The 19,124-nt window shown below is 41.5% G+C and overlaps 1 protein-coding gene across 1 annotated transcript in view; it reads left to right on the top strand.

Moving 5' to 3' along the window:
• Positions 1–2,794: 2,794 nt before the first annotated feature.
• Positions 2,795–19,124, top strand: part of WIF1 (WNT inhibitory factor 1) — a 75,715-nt gene continuing 59,385 nt past the window's right edge. The window contains exons 1-2 of the mRNA XM_059683508.1: positions 2,795–3,527; positions 3,999–4,138. Of these exons, the coding sequence (XP_059539491.1) occupies positions 2,810–3,527; positions 3,999–4,138 (858 nt within the window). The 5' untranslated portion in view covers positions 2,795–2,809. The remainder of the gene's footprint in view (positions 3,528–3,998; positions 4,139–19,124) is intronic.

Raw genomic sequence — 19,124 nt, 5'->3', positions numbered from 1 at the left:
TCTCTAGTCTCTTTGTCCTTGCTATTGTCGCTCTCTGTGCATGGACAACCCTCCCTTACTTCCCTCCCTTGCATGTTCAATTGCCCTTTAACCTTTAAGGCTGCTCAAGCACTCTAGGAAGTCCTCCCAGAACACAATCTGCATCAAGAGACTTTCCCCCGAGTCCCCAAATACCCCGTTTACATCTCCATCATGGTGTTCATTCCTATTGTTCATTCGTAACACTCTTGCCTGTTAGACTGAGAATCTGAAAGCAGGGGCTGTCTTTTTAGTTGCCTTTCCCTTGTGCCCATACAGGGCACACATCAGACACTTTGTTGATGTTTTTTGAATGAATGAATTAAAAAGCTTCCAGAATCCCAGATATGAGATTTCTCCTTTGAATTTCCAGTCCTCTGTCTTGTCAACAATCACCATATTCTGCCTTCCATTATGGTTACTTGGGTGCTTGTCTTACTCATTTTAACTCCAATGGTCTTCAAGGGCTGGGGTCCTGTTTTGTTTTTCATGTTGTTCCATGATGCTTCTTACTGCCTTTGTCTTTCCTGTACTTTCTAGGACAGTGCCTTGCACAAAATAGGTGCTTAATAAATCCGTTTGGAATGAGTGAATGAGTTAATGAACAAATAAATGAACCTGCCCGCAAATGTAATTGATGAGAATAAGTTACACAAGGAAAGGAAGGATAATGGACTGGAAAATCAATGGTAGAATTTCCAAACTAAACAAAGTTGATTGATAATACATTGTGTCCTGGCACATTATTTCCAAATTTTTATCATGTGCAAATAGATGTTGTTGTATTTTTATGAGTGGAGAAACTTATACACATCACTGCATTCTGAATGAAAACAAAAGCCACTTTCACAGCTCCTCAACAACAGAAAGTCAAGCCTGATTTAGCTCTTAGGTGGACCTTCCCCTCAAAAGACATACTCGGTTACTCTTGAAAATATCTGACCAGTGCCTAACATACGTTTGAACCAAAAGGGTTCAAATCCAAGATTTTTAAAATAACCTTTTTCTCTATAATAAAATATGAGTTTTCTAATTGTTCACTGTTGGGGAGAAGTGAATAGAGACCATCCATTCTGGAAGGAAAAATAATTCTTTAGAGCAAGATATATTCCCATTATCACCAGCACCAAGCTCCGCTGCTGCAGAAGAACCCCACTTTGGGGAATTTGAATCAGGCAATTGAGTACCTCTTTTTCTCTAGCAAAAAGGACATTTCATGGATTATTTTTTAATTACTGGTGTTTGATTAGAACAACCTGTAGAGGGCGTCCTTGCACCAAGAGCCATAGGGGCTTGAGTAATACTAAGTCAAAAATTTCAATTAAAACCACACTTTCTGGAGTCAAAGAAAATGTCCATTGTTTTGTGAAACTATCTTTACCTAGGAGGCACTTGGCATTACAATGCTAAAGTGTTTTAAAGATTGCCCAATGCATATGAATACATTATATAAATGAACATTTTCTGAAATTTTTGAAAAGAGGTTAACTATTTTTATTTTAAAGGGAGAACAGTTGTGTCGTTTTGGATTCAAACAGACTTAAATATTATTTACTTATCACTATGAGGCATAGCAGTGAAGAGCATGGGCTTTGAAATCACCGTGCCTGGGATTTGAACCCTGACTCTGCCACTTACCAGCTAGGTAACCACAGTCAACTCATTGGACCTTTTTGGGCCTTGTTTCCACATCAATAAAATGGAAATAATTATAGTACCTACTTAAAAGAGTTGTGAGGATTAAGTAAGCACCTCAAATAAAAATCCTTTTAAAATTAAGACACTGTAAGTTCAAATAGTCATGGGCTTATCTAAATCTCTTCAAAGATTAACGATTGTACAACTGAAAACATTTCATAACTGCAACCACATATTCTGTTCTTTTTGGTAACTTCTCACGACCTAACATTTAATACCCTCTCATGACCTAACGTTTATTTAACTCAATGTGTGCACATGTTCAGCTTCTCCTCTGTTGTTTCTGTTTGCTTTTCCCTCTCGAACTGCCCACAAAGCACCGAAACAGCGCCCCAGCCCAGACACTCAATCCTTGGGCATTTGTCGCAGCACCTGGGTACTAAAGAACAAAGAGAAGAAAACAACCCTTTTCGGAGTCTGAAATCTTTCTTTAAAAATAAAAATAGCCCCAACCTTTTGCTTCTGTTTTCTTTGCTCATCCGAGGGGTTGGGTAAGAGGAAAGTTAAGTCCTTCCTGCTGGGGTCGGGTGGGTGTGTGAGGCTGTAGCTCACTGCCAGTCAACTGCCCTTCCCACGGCAAGACCAGCGCCTTGGGCTTGTCCTCCAGCGCCTGTGATGTCAGGACCAGAGCACGCCTCCAAGGTTTTTTTGAAACACCAGTAAATATAAAGATATTCACAACGTTTGGGACCCCTATCCCTAGGGGGTCAGGGATTCCTGTCACCCAGAGCCCAGGGAACTCTTCCTGGCGCTGCCGGGTTAGCGGAGAGAAGGGCCTCCCCCGCTGTGCAAGCTCCCTCCAGGGTGTCTGACAAGTGCAGAATGAAAGCCCGCGCCCGGAGTCCAGCCCAGTGCCTGCGATCGGGGCAGCAGTGGACGCTGGAGACTCGGGTTTTAAGTGCAGGGCAACGCGCAACATGTCAGCGTAGCGCGGATCCGAGAGGATGGCTTTGCCGAGAGAGAGGAATGATGGGCGGAAAGGGAGAAGTGGGAGAAAATGCGCCTTCTTTTAGCATCAGGGTAGAAATGGGACCCGCCTTCATCATCATCGCGCTCATGTAAGCCCTGAGATCTCAGCTCACTCTATTTCCCGATGCCCCTGCCTGGCCTGGCTGGGATCATAGGCGAGTGTAGTCCTCGGGGTGCCTCCCAACACCCCTTTCGCAACCACTTCCACCACGCGCCCCCTTTGCACGCGTTCCCACTGGGCCCACCGCGGGGGAAACGCAGCCGCTGGGGTCGCGCGCCGCCCCGCCCCGCCCCCGCGCGCTCCGCAGCGCCCCCCGGTGGCGGCTCGCGGGGCCTCGTCACTGCTCACACGCACCCCACTGGCGCCCGCCCTTCCCGCTCTTCCTCTCTCGCCGTATTTAACCCTCCGACTGTGGGTCTCGCCGGGCGTGCTGGCATCCGCTGCTCTGCCAGTCTCGCGTCGCTGCTGTCCCCTCTCGCTCCTGCGCCCGCTCCTGCAGCCCGGCTCGCGCCGCTCTTGCCCGCCCTCCTCCTCCTCGCCCGGTTCTCCCAGGCTCACTCGCCCGGGGCTGGACGCTTCGCGCGCAGTCTACGCGGGAACAGCGGAGGGACCGCTGAACCGCCGCAGGTTGGGGTCGGTGCGGCCGGAGGAGTTTCCGCGGCGAGAGCCACCAGCGAGGAGGTCCGGACGAGCATGGCCCGAAGAAGCGCCCTTCCTGCCGCCGCGCTCGGGCTCTGGAGCATCCTCTCCTGCCTGCTGGGGCTGCGGGCGGAGGTCGGGCAGCCGCGGGAGGAGAGCCTGTACCTGTGGATCGATGCTCACCAGGCAAGAGTGCTCATAGGTAAGGCGCCAGAGCCCAGCACCTTCCTCTGCCTGGATCTTCCCTCTCTTTCCGACTCTTCCATTAAAGAAGGAGAGATGCACGACTTTAGTATGTTTTTTAAACTTAATTTCCAAGGAAGGTTGCTCCCCCCTTCTAATGAGCTATTCCGTCCGAAAGCATATAAACTTCTCTCTCACGAAACTTAGGCTCACCTAACGTTCGGATCTTGCTGTTGCTGGTTTCTACAATCCTCTGTTTTTAGGTGGACCCAGCATTTGTTACCACCAGTTAACACTCCTTCTCCTTGAAAGCATGTGCCTGGTGGCATCATTCTTAGCACACACAGAGGAAAATGAGTCGGCACCAAGGCAGGTGCTTTGTGGAAAGCAGTGAACCATCCTGATTCTTTGGTGTTCTTGCATGCAGTGCTGATTTTGATTCTTTTAAGTCCGCCTAGTTTGATAGTTTTGTTTCTTTTTCTAAAACCAGGATTTGAAGAAGATATCCTGATTGTTTCAGAGGGGAAAATGGCCCCCTTCACACATGATTTCAGAAAAGCGCAACAGAGAATGCCAGCTATTCCTGTCAATATCCACTCCATGAATTTTACCTGGCAAGCCGCAGGCCAGGTAAGTTCTGATAACCAGGAAGGGTGGAGAAAATGACCCTTTAATATTGCCACTGCTTACTGACAGGTAGAAATATATTGTATAGTGTGTAGTCTGGTATATTTTTATAATGTTTAAGAATGGTTTCTCATCTGATCTCCAAAACAAATAAAGAATTAACCCCCATTTATTTAAACACGCTACATTACTTAAGGATTCCCAAAGGAAAAGAGCAAGCAATGTGCCTAAAAACTCACTATTTTGATAAGACTCGGTGACTTCAGACTGCTGGAATATAAAGACCTCAAATACCAACATCACTTATTTCTGTGATTATTGACATTAAAATTTAACATAATATTTAAAAGGCTCTTTTTCCCCCATAGCATATACTAATCACTTATGGCATTTATACTTTACCGTCAGTTTTAAGGCCTGTACATATTTTTGACATTGTGCACTTGAAAAAAATTGGTATGTTAAATGTTACTCACTGGAACGATGTGAATGCTATATATTTCTGGTAGAAGTTCACAGACTCAAAAAGTGTCATATAAGAACATTTGGCCCTGGCCAGTTTGGCTCACTGGATAGAGCGTCAGTCTGAAGGGTCCTGGGTTCTATTCTGGTCAAGGGCACATGCCCGGGTTGTGGGCTCAGATGTGGGGGGGTGGGGGAGGGGGGGGTGCGTGCAGGAGGCAGCCGGTCATTGATTATCTCTCATCATTGGTGTTTCTATCTCTCTCTCCCTCTCCCTTCCTCTCTGAAATCAATAATACATATATATAATATATGTATATTATATATATATATAAACATTTGTAAAATATTGCAGATTATTGACTTTTAAGTTACCATTTAAATAATTTTATATGGAAAAGGAAAATTGCAATGTATTTTTATAAAGAAGTATTTCTTTTATTTCCTAGCACATTAGCATCTTTTACATGTTACCTTTTGTAGTTTCAGTATCACGTAAATTACCTCTAATGACAAATGGTAAGTAATAAATTCTTTTGCTCATTGGTTGGTAAAATGTGTCTAATATGAAGATCATTGTAATTGTAATTAAAATCACATTATCAGGTCTTTTTTAAAATTCTAAAATAATTACATGGATATTTTCATGAAGAATGTGATCCAGAAAAAAACTCTTTATAAAAAGTAACTATTTTTAAATTGAGAAACCACATTGGTTCCCCTTAATTACTTGTTATAGTATGGGCATGACCATTTTAGCTGTCTCTTTTCCCTCAGATCTATTCTCTCATTTTTCTTTTCCAAAGTAGATCAAACCTAAACCCTTTGACACTTCCATTGTTGCAACAACAACAACAACATAAATGAGAGAGATGTTTTGTATCCACTGAAGTTCATAGCCAGAAGGCCATTAATTCTGATACCGTCATTTTGCCTTTGAGTTCAGAGGCTCTTACTGCTCTATAGAAAGATTATTGCTTTTCTTCATACAATTCCCTCTTTATAGATACTTAATGGACAGTTAATTTTGGAATATTGTAAAACCAGTAATAAATCAATAAATGACCTTTTTATTATCATTTTGTTTCACCTGAATCTGTTTACTTGTGTTTGACTCGTATCAAATGGGGTCAATATTAATTCTGTGTTTTTAAAAAGAACATTTGCCTTACCTATACTTTTATGATTCATAGGAACCATTAGAAAGTAGCTTGACTTAACACCCCTCCCTAGCTGAAAGGGTTTGGTAACTGTTACAGAAGAAGCAGAAAATGTCAATAGCTCTTATCTATCTATTATGTACTGATTTATTTTTCATCTGAGTTTGTCTTCCAAAGAATGGAATTTGAAGCAATGGCTTAAATTTCATATTATCTCCCCTGCTGCTTTAGCATAGTGCGTGTTTGCAAACATTGGCACATCGTTGAGTACAAAATGGAATACATATCAAACAATCTCAGGAAAATTTTTTTTGGAGGGGATTAGAGAAGATGGTAGAACTGGCATGGAGATGAAGCTTCTGGCATCTTTCTCTCTCCTGTTTGAGTGTTGATTACCCATGTGGATTATCTCATTATGCAGGACAATGGTAGCACCTCAATTAGATTATCTCCCTCTCTAATTAAATCCTCTCCCTCTCTGTGCCTGTCTGCTCTGGATAGGCTACCATAGGCCCCTATGAAATCTGGCGTCTGTTGTTCTTAGGGAGGAGGGTAGTGACAGGGTAGGATCTTTACAATGCCAAACAGCAAGATGTTTGAATATATTATTTAAATCTGATCCATTTTACTCCATAAAGTTATGTGATTCTAGCACCATAATTTTTGAAATGCGTGGAAATTCTGAAAGTGGGAAAAATAATGACTTCAATACTAATTAAATGTTTTGAAAGGCATCTCTAACTAAAGCCAAACCACATCAAAACATCTACATGGATAATGTAAAGTTCATTCCATGATCTAGTTATTTCATCCAAATAATAGCAAACATCTAGGGATTTCAACACAAGCAAAACACATAACTGATTAATGAAAACTTAAACTTAATATGTAAGTGTTTTGGCAACATGTGAAGAAAGTTAATTTTAGTTTTGAAGACCTTGTAGAGGCAATAGGTGTTATCTACTTCCAATAAGTGATCAGTCCAATAACCCAAGGTGTCTTGGACCATTTAAAATAACATTCATGTTCTACTTCAAGCAAATACAAATAAAAATTACAGTGATATTCATTTCTCCACATCAAGTTGGTCAATTTTTTTTAGTGTTTTTGGTATGTGGAGAATTGTACATATTCATATGTGGCTGATGCGTGTTAGACCTTTTGCAGGGCAATTAGAACCTGATGGCAAAAGCTTTGATCTAGATCCTTTGGGCAATTTTACTTCCAGAGGTTCATCCTAAAGATAGAATCATGGATTTGAGTAAAAGTTTTAGTGCAAGACTGTTCCTAATCATGCTTTTTATAAAAATTAAAAACTGGGTGGAACCTAGGAGTCCACTGATAGTAGCAGGAGAATGGATGAAGCATTAATGAGAATATGCTAGATGTCTACTCAAAGCCATGGAAAGATGTTCGTGACAAATTGTCAGTAGTCCATAACAGTATATTCTGTTTGATTGCATTACAAAATATGTGGGCAGACATAGGAAAAAACATTTGATAAATGTCTGATCCTCCATGGTGTAAACATTGGTTACATCTGCATATGTTATATTTTGTTTTTTTCCACAATGAATGTGCATTGATTTAGAATTAAAAATTATTTTATATTACATGTGAGTAAAAAGGTGTACTTTAGAGTTTAAAGTTATATGATGTTTGTCTTATAGTTTATGGATGTTTATTATCTAGTATCATTTTTACACTACACATTACAAAATGGTAAAATAAACGGTTTTCATGGCTGATCATTACTATGGATCCAAAAGAATTCTCTAACACTTATTGGATGGTCACCAGTATCTTTTGAGATGCCCGAAAATCTGCTTTGGAAGGCTTTCCCGCCTGAAATCAAATGACCTGACCTCTTCCTCTTCCTGAAATCCTCATTTTCCACGGAAAACCCTGTCTCCACTTCATTATCCATTTAAAATACTCATTTTCTGTCATGCCCCTTTTCAAGGCTTTTAGATGAGAGAAGAATTCCTATGAAAGAAGCTTTAGACTTAAAGGATTTTTAGTAATTAAGGAAAATACCCTTTGTTACTATGTATAACTTTTAATAGTTGATATTTTTCAATGAAGCATTCCTTATTCTAACCTTTCCCTGAATTTGAGACAGGTAGAGGTCATGAGCAACCACCTTAGTTTTCTAAACTATGCACTAATTAAACATTTTATTTGGAAAATAACCCCTTTCTAAACCTAATGGCTTTCAAATAAAATTTTAATGAGAAGTTTGTTAGACAAATCTGAATTCTAATATTAGGACACTGCTGCTCATTTCCATAGGAACCAGTTTAGTATAAGGCCAAGTTTTTTCCATTTATGTAGGTCATACAATAAATGTGTGTTTAATACAATCTTATAAAATTTGTAAAGATCGTATAGGCTTGATTTTAATAACGCTAATATATTCTATCACCTGCATTACAATGTTAAGGTACTATGAATCGAGAACCTAGTTAGTAGGGCATCTTTTTTAGGTTGGCTCTTTTAACAGTGGTAATGGATTTATGCTGAGCCATGTATATATGACTTTTCCAGCCTCCATTTGACCAAATGCCTGGTTTTCTGCGATGGTTGGTAAGGGCTGGGCTGAAATTGGTGTCTATGGGCTAGAAATTCTCTGGGTGAAGATAACTGGTCGATATTAACTTTAAACCTATCACTGGGATTACTAGCACGTTCTAATCACTGTATCAACAGATCCAGATCTTAGAATAAGCTTTTTAGCATGTATAGCAGTGGTTCTCAACCTGTGGGTCACGACCCCTTTGGGGGTCGAATGACCCTTTCACAGGCGTCGCCAAAGACCATCGGAAAACATATATAATTACATGTTGTTTTTGTGATTAATCACTATGCTTTAATTATGTTCAATTTGTAACAATGAAAATACATCCTGCATATCAGATATTTACATTACGATTCATAACAGTAGCAAAATTACAGTTATGAAGTAGCAACGAAAATAATTTTATGGTTGGGGGTCACCACAACATGAGAAACTGTATTAAAGGGTCGCGGCATTAGGAAGGTTGAGAACCACTAATGTATAGGGATCACAATTCTTATAACCACTAGAAATCAAGTGATACAGATTTATTTTACTCAATTTCAAGATGTTTAAAAACAAAAAGTATTACTGTGGGTACAGGATAGGAATTGCAGAATTTTCCTGCTGTCCTGGGGAGCTGAGAGGTCATGTGTATATTGTAGAAAAATTGGTTTTATTGGGTTAAACTGCAGAAATGTGCTTCTTTGTTTTATGTATAACCACTGAAAATGGGAAATATTAGATATGCTAAAGATATAGTGTATCCATGAGGTATTTTCCAACATGAAAGGTTAATTATAAACTTGTTCATAACCCTTGCTAGCTCCCTATCAATGAAAAACAAAACTTCTTGAATTAATGAAAACTGCCCAAAATAATAAAAATAATTCAAAATCAAGTCTAAAGAAAGCTTGAGAACTTTGCCTGGATAGTGGTGTCTTTGTGAATGATTCCTGTCAGTAACACCCAAATTCAGCTTTAAAATGAGGAAAATTCAAAAAATAAAATAAAACGAGGAAAATTCCATTGGGGGGAAAAAAAAGAAGTCATAAACAGGCTATTTTCCTGACAACTGACCCACATTTTTTGCTGATGTTTTAAAAACTAGGGTCATTCTATTGTTTCTGTAATATCAACTGGACATGTTCCTGTAATATCAACTGGATAATCCAATTCTGTTATTAAAATGCCCGTAAAGCTCCGGATAGCTTGTTTTTGCAATGTAGGGTTTGAAATGATGTAACACTGGTCCCATTAAAGTGGCTACAGTTTGCAGTCTCAAATTTCCCATTAGGCTGGTTGAGTTAAGGAGAACTGTATTAAAATACTTTTTCCTCTTCCTTTCTCCCCATGACAAAAATCAAAGAAAAACAATAGTGGATTTAAATTCAAGTACCTCCTCTCCCTCTTCAAAGAAATTGCCAACTACCCCTACACACCTCCTTTCAACTCTGAAGTTATGGTAACACTCATTATTAGCAGTATTATTTAAATCCCTTAATGTGTACTGTCCGCATTTTTTCCTAATGGAGTTATGATTGTTTTGGTAGTTACAATCCAAGTGGCTGCATACCTCTGCCCTCCTGGGGTTTGCCGTCATACCTTCGCGGTGGTTTTATATCACCAAATGGAGGAAATGCCTTGTTTGTGACCTCGGTTGCATGGTTTCAAAGTGGGAATGTGAGTATGTTTACATACTGTGGGCATGATTTTTTTTTTTAAAGAAGGTACTCATATCAAAAGCGCAACTTTAGACCTTTAATGTTTAGATTCTGCTATGCTGTGGTGTTTTGCATTGTGGTGTTGTGGACATGCCACTAGGGATCAAAGAGTAATTCTGCAGAGAGCCCATTTCATTTAGCAAAGTAGGCATGTGCCAGCCATCTGTTGTATCTGCTGATAGAAAACAGCAGTAAGTTTCTCAAACTTTTGCCAGAAAAAAAAAAAAAGACTTTATTGCTTGGAGGAGATGAGTTACAAGTTACCTTGTAAGCAACATCTGGTTTTGTAGCGATTTACATGGCATAAATGTAAACTCCACTATGTCTTGCTTACACAGTGGCGGAAAGGCGCGTAAACAGCCCCTTCCCCGCTATCCTCCTTGTTTATTCCTGACTTTACAAAGCTTGCACAAATAAAAATCTCTTAAATGGTCGTGGTAGAGCAAAAGGTATGATATTCAATAAAGCATTTTGTTTTGGATTAAATTCATTGAACTTAAATGTCCCTGATGAATAGGATGGGCACTGTGAAGGGGAAACTTTGGGGATTAAGAGTTCAGTGAAAATGCTTCATCCTGTAGCCAGAGCTCTGTTGGACTAGGGCTTCTTTGGCTGCAGTGATTAAACCAGCTTGCCCCACTTGCCAACATGGGAGCAGTTTGGTCACATTCCCTTCGTGCAGTGGTTCTCAACCTTGGCCGCACATTAGAATTACCTGGGAATCTTTAAAAAATCCTGATTTCTGGGCCTCATCCTTCGGAAATTCCGTTTCTTTGTTACTAATGTTGTGGCCCCACCCCATAACAATGAGGCCCAGAAATCAGGATTTAATAAAGATTCCCAGGTGATTCTAATGTGCAGCCAAGGTTGAGAACCACTGCTTTAGTGGTTTTTTTCTGTCTGCCTCAAGCACTCACTCACTGCATTTTTTCTGTCTGCCTCAAGCACTCACTCAGTCAACAAACACAGGCACTGAGTTAGTCACAGATCATACCAAGAGGGATAAACATGGCCCTTGCCCTCAGGGAGCTCACAGCCTGGGAAACATATTCAAAACACTCATTGAAATGAGGTTGGAAAGTATAGGATTGGCTGAGAGCACAAAGAAGGCCACTCTTTTCCCTGCTTGGGGGAGGAAGGAAGCCGGGAGCCCTTCCCTGAGCTCCCCGAGCACGTGTTGTTTGAAGTAATTCCTGAAGGTGATAAGCATTCCTCAGACCAGCAAGGGGGGCAGATGCCTTCCAAGTGAGCTCGGGGTGTTCAAGTGCCTAGAGGTCTTAAAGGGGAAGGCACATTCTACCAGGGGTGGGGAACCATTTTTCTGCCAAGGGTCATTTGGATATTTATAACATCATTTTGGGGCTAGACAAAATTGTCAACTTAAAAATTAACCTGCTATATTTGGTCAACCATTTAATTAACTCACCCCCAATGCCTTGGCAGGGCCAGACCAAATGAGTTCTCAGTCCTTACGTGGCCTGTGGGTGCCACCCCTGTTCCAGGTAAGCATGAGGGGCCTCATATCTGAGAGGTAATGGAAATTCAATGAAGGGAACTTCAGGGTCAAATAATGGAGAAAGATTCTGGGAGGACGAAACGATAAAAACAGTTCAGGGAGGTTTCTCTCGTCTCTGCTGTGAGAGAATAGACTCAACATTTTGCAAGTTTGTCCCAAGGATGTATTAAGTCAATCTTTGGTTTATGTATTGGGGGGAGAGTGGTTTTTCCACACCATGATTTAGCTCTTCTTTTCACTTGACTCTGGAAGAGTTTGTGATAATTAGTACCAGCTCCAAATTAATTTTTGTAGGTGAATATGAAGGAACTATAAAAAATGCTTTTTTTTGAGTGCATAGGACTTTTAAAAAAATCAATTTAATTTTCTAATGCAGCCTAGAACTTTGAACTTCATGTAAAACAATGCATAAATAATAATATGTTAATTTGAAAAAGAATTGAATTAGCATCTATTCTCAACTCCTATATTACTCTTTAAAATATCGTGAGAGCCCTAACCGGTTTGGCTCAGTGGATAGAGTGTTGGCCTGTGGACTCAAGGGTCCCAGGTTCGATTCCGGTCATGGGCATGTACCTTGGTTGCGGGCACATACCCAGTAGGGAGTGTGCAGGAGGCAGCTGATTGATGTTTCTCTCTCATCGATGTTTCTGACTCTCTCTATCCCTCTCCCTTCCTCTCTGTAAAAAAATCAATAAAATATATTTTAAAAATATATATCATGAGAAGTATAATAAAGGTATAGAAATTACATTTGGCTGGAGATCCTTTAGTTAAAATAATGAGAGGTTGAACGCTAGAAATGGGTTTATTTAAAACAAACCTGCTTCTTCAAGTATTCTATTTTCACTTAAAACTTATTAAAATTCAAAAGTCACAGGACAGTTTCTGTTCTTCCCTGTTTCTCTGAGATAGACCTACAGGTATCTAGCCTCCCGAGCTGTACGCTTTGTCTTCTTTTTAAATGATATGGACAAATATGATTAAAGACTCTTGGAAATTTTCAGGCATCTTTTGAAACCCATTCACCTGAACAAAATATCACAGAGCAGCTGTGTGTTTTGAAGGACTTGAAGGACACACTTGAAGCATATTGAACCTGGGACAAGGGACAGATTAGGGAGTGAGTTCTTAGCTGGCAACATTGGAAAGGAGCTAAACCCAGTCCTTGCTTCGCCACTTGGGGCCAGAACTCAGATCATGCCTCTGAGTCTCCTTCTCTACTGTCTATTTCTTTAAATGGCATTTAGTATAGTGATACTTGATTATATTTCACTAGAGGCCCAGTGCACGAAATTCTTGAACTCGGGAGGAGTCCCTCAACCTGGCCTGCCCTCTCTCGCAGTCCAGGAGCCCTCGGGAGATGTCCGACAGATGGCTTAAGGCCAGCTCCTTGCAGGGAGTGGGCCTAAGCCGGCAGTCGGATATCCTTAGCACTGCCGCAGAGGCAGAAAGGCTCCTGCCACCGCTGCTGTGCTCACCAGCTGTGAGCCCGGCTTCTGGTTGAGTGGAGCTTACCCTGTGGGAGTACACTGACCACCAGGAGGCAGCTCCTGTGTTGAGCATCTGCCCCCTGGTGGTCAGTGAGCGTCATAGTGACGCTGTTGGGCTGAAAACAACTCTCTGACATCCCCTGAGGGGTCCTGGATTTTGAGAGGGCACAGGCCAGGCTGAAAGACCCCACTGGTGCATGATTGGGGCCAGGGAGGGATGTGGGAGGTTGGCCAGGTGGGGAGGGACCACAGGAGGGCTCCAGGGCGTGTCCGGCCCATCTAGCTCAGTCCTGATCAGTGGACCCCAGCAGCAAGCAAACCTACCGGTCAGAGCGTCTGTGCCCTGGTGGTCAGTGCATGTCATAGCGAGTGGTTGAGTGGCTTTAGCATGTCATTAGCATATTGCGCTTTGATTGGTTGAATGGCCAATCAGACGATCGGACACTTAGCATATTAGGCTTTTATTCTATAGGATTTTAATTGTTTGACTCTCCCATTCAATGTAAGCTCATGAGAGCAAGAACTTTGTCCTGTTAAACATATAACTCCAGCCCCTGGAACAGCTCCTGACATAATAATAAGCAGTCAATAACTATTAGTTGAATGAATGAATGAATGCATGAGGTAGGTCTCATTATTATTCCCATTTGATAGGTAATAAGTGGCAGAGCTGGGATTCAAACCTAGGCAGTTGGGATTCAAATCTAACCCTTGCTCTGATAAGTGCTAAATAGAGGTGTGAACACAGAGTGAGCTCTGGAACACAGAGGAGGAAGCAGCAAATTTTGGCTGAGGAAGTAGGAGGAAAGCTACTATAGAACTAGGACTTGAAGGACACACTTGAAGCATAGTCAATGCTACCATGTCCTAGGTTCTGAGAATACATACTTTAATCCTTGGAGGTGGGAGTGGGGCACAGGAGGTAGGGCCATCACAGGCAGAGGCAAGGGAGTTGTGAGAGTGCATTCTGGGAGATGCTAATGGTGCCTGAGTCTGGGATTGATGTGTGTAAGGAAGAATACTGGGGGCTAGGGTGGGGGAAGATGAGGCTGGACATTTGGTAAGGCCAGATGTAGAAATATTAGAAGCCATGAAAGGTCATGTAACTCAATTCTTTTATCTATTAGAAAAGCAGTTTGGATTGCCTCCAAACTCCTTCCAAATTCCAATATGTTCTTATTGACTTCAGAGAGAGGAAGGAAGAGGGAGATAAGTATAGAAACATCAATGATGAGAGAGAATCATCAATGAGCTGCCTCCTGCATGCCACCTACTGGGGATGGAGCCTGCAACCTGGGCATGTACCCTGACCAGCAATTGAGCCGTGATCTCCCGGTTCATAGGTTGATGCTCAACCACTGAGCAACACTGGCTGGGTTAAATTCTAAAATATTTTTATTCTATTTCTTAAGTAAAACATCTTCCATCATTTAACATGTATAGTAATATCTTTATACAAACTGGATATCTGTTTATATGTTTTTAAAATCCAAGACAGAAAGATTCTTCCTCCAAAATTGTCTTGATGTCAAATTTAAAAAGATTCACCTCAGAATACTCTATAATGAACAGCACCTATATAATGCATATTCTGGGCTGGGCACTCTTCTAAGCACTTACCACATCGTCACAATTACCCTGAGGTAGGCACCATTATTTTCCCTATAGATGAGGAAATTAGAACATTAGAAAGTCAGATTACTTGCCCAAGACTCTATTGCTAAGAACACTTATGTACATGTTTATTATACACTTTGGAGATCTTCCTTTGATAGCTTTTTAAATATCTTCTCATTTCAAAAAATAACAATTCAGAAAACATTTATCAGTGCTACTATGTCCTAGGTTCTTAGTATACACACTTTAATGGACCCAATTGCCTTCTGGGAATTCACCAGCTGGTGGCAAAGACTGTGGCAACAATAAGGCAATCATAATAATTGTGTTAAGTTCCCAGGACTGACGTGCAGTTGAATAAGGTTTTTCATTGCATAAGGGAACCTGATCAAACAGCAAGTTCAACCCAACCAAGTTGAGACCCAGCCCACATTTCATTTGTCAAGTCTTATAGCTGGACACAGAGCCTCACAGTCCAGCAGGGACACTTCTATCTAATTTGCACAGAGCCTTCATATGGGCTGGCTGTGGCCCCATTAAATACCCTATGAAAAGTCCTATGGGAGCATAAAGCCAGAGGATTTGCCATTGATTGGGTAAATTTAGAATTTCGTATGTTCTGGAGAAGATACCACAGAAGGGGTAACATCTACACACAAAAGATGATCAATAGGCAGACAGTGGCCACGGCAGGTGGGGGTGAGATGGGCATTCTAGGTATACTGAATGACCCGCAGGGAGGTACACAGGATTCAGAATCATTGGTGTGCTTGGACGATGACAGTTCAGAATGGTTGGGGTTTATGGAACAGATCTGAGTAATATAGACCTAAAACAGTAAGTTTGGGAAGTTATGATGATTTCTGTATGCCATAGTTGACTTGTCTTATAGAAAATGGGAAGCCATTGAAAGTTTAAAAATAGATGACAATATCATATCTGTGTGAAAGATAATGTTGGTGGCAGATGGAGGGTGAGGATGAGGTGCCTGGGTGAGTTCTAGGAGCCAAGTAGGAAGTTAAGACACTGCAAGAGATGACAAGGGTGTGAATTAAGGCAAGCAGTGAGGGGAGAAGAAGGAATAGACTCTAGAGTTATCTGTCGGTGGAGTTGACAGGACTTAGTGAATGAATGTGGGTGTTAGGGAAATGAGAGAGTAGAGGATGACTCTGAGATGGTTATGTCTTAACTGAAAAATTGATTACAGGAAATGGATGAACAGTCTGAGGTTCAAAGACAGTGGAGTCCATTTGGAAATTGCTGAACATGAATTTCTGCTCAGCATTCAGATGGAAAAGTCTCATGCATTTGAAAACGAGTCTAGAACTAAGACATGAGATGTAAATTAGAAGTGCTGACTTTGGAAACTGTGGATCCTTCTCTTCCTTCCTCTCTTCTTTTGACTTCAACTCAATAAATATTTAATGAGAGCCTACCTAATGCCAAAGCTTGTGCTGAATGCTAAATAAAACACAAAAGTTGGTCTGGTCAGTGTGGCTCAATGGTTGAAGCACTGACCTATGAACCAAGAGGTCTTGATTTGATTCTCCATCAGGGCACATGCCTGGGTTGTGGACTTGATTCCCAGTGGGGGGTGTACAGGAGGTAGTCAATCAATTATTCTCTTTTCTCATTGATGTTTCTATCTCTCTTTTCCTCTCAGAAATAAAAATATATATAAAAGGCTAATATGTAAAGTGTCCCCTCAGGAGTTCAAACAGGAGACCAGGAGTTTGATCGCTCGCTATGATGTGCGCTGACCACCTGGGGGTGGTGTGGAATGAAAGAATGCCCTGGCCAGCAGCCGGCAGCCAGGGAAGGAAAGCCCCGATCAGCCCTGCTCACCAGCCAGGCCTAGGGACCCTACCCATGCATGAATTTCGTGCACCGAGCCTCTAGTATATTAAAAACAGAAATGTAAAATGTATATGACACTTGCTTACAGGAGATTACAATAATATAATTTTAAATGTGTTATCATTGCAATATGAACAAGGTGCTGTGAAAGTACTGAGGAGGAAGCATTAACTGTTGGGAGAGGAGTGAATTATCTGCACAGGGTTCCTGGTGTTGTTCAGGACATAACCTGAGCAATGTATACCTAAGACATGCACATTTGGAACACCTTCTTTGCTTAACTCAGGGCTGTTATGTACTTGAGATAGTTTGTCCTAATGTATTCTGCCTTTCACTTGCATTTTTTGGAAATGAATACAAGTGACACTATACCACTAGGTGACAGAGCAAGTCAGCTCTCCCAAATTAAACATCTAGAGCTACTCTTGAGGAAACAGTCTGTGGGAGCTGAAGATAGGCTTGAATAAACCCACATTGTATGGCTTGTTAGGATGCCTCGTTTCCAAGGGCTGTTTCAGTATTAGTCATGGATGCAGCATTAGGAGGATTCACATCTGAAGTCAAATCCAAGTAGGACATCTCCTACTTAAGGCAATAACCAGATGGATCCCCAGTAGACTTGTAAAATTACTCTGTTACTTGGCCTTTGAGTACTTAGTGAAGTGACTTGATTCTTTTTTTTTTTTTTATTCTTTTTAAAATTTTTTTTATTTTTATTAAATCTTTATTGTTCAGATTATTACATTTGTTCCTCTTTTTTCCCCCCCATAACTCCCCGACTTGATTCTTATCATTTGGAAGGTCAGTCAATATTTCTATTTCCAGTTGGACCTTGAATAGGATGTGAGATTACATTTATATTTCTGTCACTTATAGCAGTAGCCAGCAGGTGGCAATGTAAAAAGTTACTTCTTTGTAAAATTTTCCAACTCAACATTTTTTAAGGCTGTGGAGGTGCTCTCTCAGAGGCCCGTTTGTGGGGTACTGTGATCTTTAGGTAGTTAATTTCAATAGACCATTAATACATCCAATAAGTCAAAAAATACTTTCTCAAATTCAATGTCCTTGAAAGCATTAAAACTCATCATATGTTTGAGAGCTCATCCTAAATAACCAAAAATGTGAATGATTTCACTATATACTGATCACCTGTCTCTTTCTATTAAATGATTGCTCGATTTCATGTAGGAATCAAGTTTTGAGTTATCATCTCTGTATGTTCATCCAATTTTTTCTTTGCTTTCTCTGGCTGTACTTTTAGATAGAACAGCAGAGTTGGAAGAGTTCCCAGAGTTCATCCACCCCATCAAGCCCAACCTTTCTCAGAAGCATCCATGAGTTATAGTCTCTCAACCTCTAGTTGAACATGCTCAGGGGCAGGAAACTTACTAAAGCAAAATTCATTTCATAATTTCGATTGTGGTGACCATAGGAAGTTGTTCTCTATCCTAGGTCAAAACCTGCCTTCCAGGTGTAACTTGAATATCACAAGACCACTGGTCTCTGGACTCCCATTTGGAGAGTCCTTCCTTGCATTTATACCCTAAAGATGGCTGATTGGTCACCTCCATTGCTGATGTAGGGTTCATTTACCCCTGCTACTCCTCCAGCAAAGAGCAGCTATTTCGGAGTTCTTAGAAAGGCTGTACACACGCCATCCGGGAGGGAGATGTCTTGACCTCTGCCACTGCAGTGGGGTCTGGGGGAGGCTGCTTCTCAGGTCCACGTGCAGCCTCTCCAACCTCCTAAGCTGTAAGGACTCAAGGGGCTGGTCTATGTTCCCCACGGGCCTTATGGCCTCAGAGCAGCTTGGCATTTTCTGGAGAAATGAGGAGTCTAGCCCTTTCCTCAGTTTGGCATTGCACTTTGTCACTTGGTCCCTAAAGCGGCATGGCTAATACCCTGACCCCAACTGAGGACACCAACATTATTTTCCTGCAGCCCAAGTCCCCATAGAAGTTAGGCCTTGTCCTTAGTGCCAGGCCCTAGAATCTCTCAGTACAAATGTGCATCTTGCCCTGGCCAGCATCGCTCAGTTGTTAAGAGTGTCGCCATAGGATCTCGGGTTCAGTTCCGGTCAAGAGTACATACGTGGGTTGCAGGTTTGATCCCTGGCTCCAGTCAGAGTGTGTGTGGAAGGCAACCAAGATATGTCTCTCTTACATCAATGTTTCTCTCTCTCTTTCCCCCCAACCCTCCGTGCCTTCAACTTTCTCTAAAAATCATTGGAAAAATGCCAGGGTGCCTCCTGTCCCCTTACGCCCCAGGCAACTGCATAAAGAAATGCCCCTATTAGCAGGTCCCCTGAATCTCATGCATGCCGACGGGTGCCGCAGACCACCAGACACAGCTGAACCCAAAATCCCAGTTGAGGCTCCACTGGAATGCCTAGTCACATCTATAATTCCTGGCCTTCGTCCTCTCCCCGACCTCTGGACCCCGAGGGAGTATGTTTTAACCTCTTTTTGATTAGCAACCAACCCACAGGCATTTGAGGACAGCTCACATTGTCTGTTCTCTTTGCCAACATCCCCAATTTCTTCAGCTACTTCACATAAGCAGTTCTGTATTTCTTCAACCTTGACTCCTAAATACTTATCAAA

This window comes from Myotis daubentonii, chromosome 2 (genome assembly GCF_963259705.1).
Source record: "Myotis daubentonii chromosome 2, mMyoDau2.1, whole genome shotgun sequence".
Classification (NCBI taxonomy): Eukaryota; Metazoa; Chordata; class Mammalia; order Chiroptera; family Vespertilionidae; genus Myotis; species Myotis daubentonii.
The sequence above is the reverse complement of the archived record's forward strand: the minus strand, read 5'-3'. Positions and strand labels throughout refer to the sequence as shown.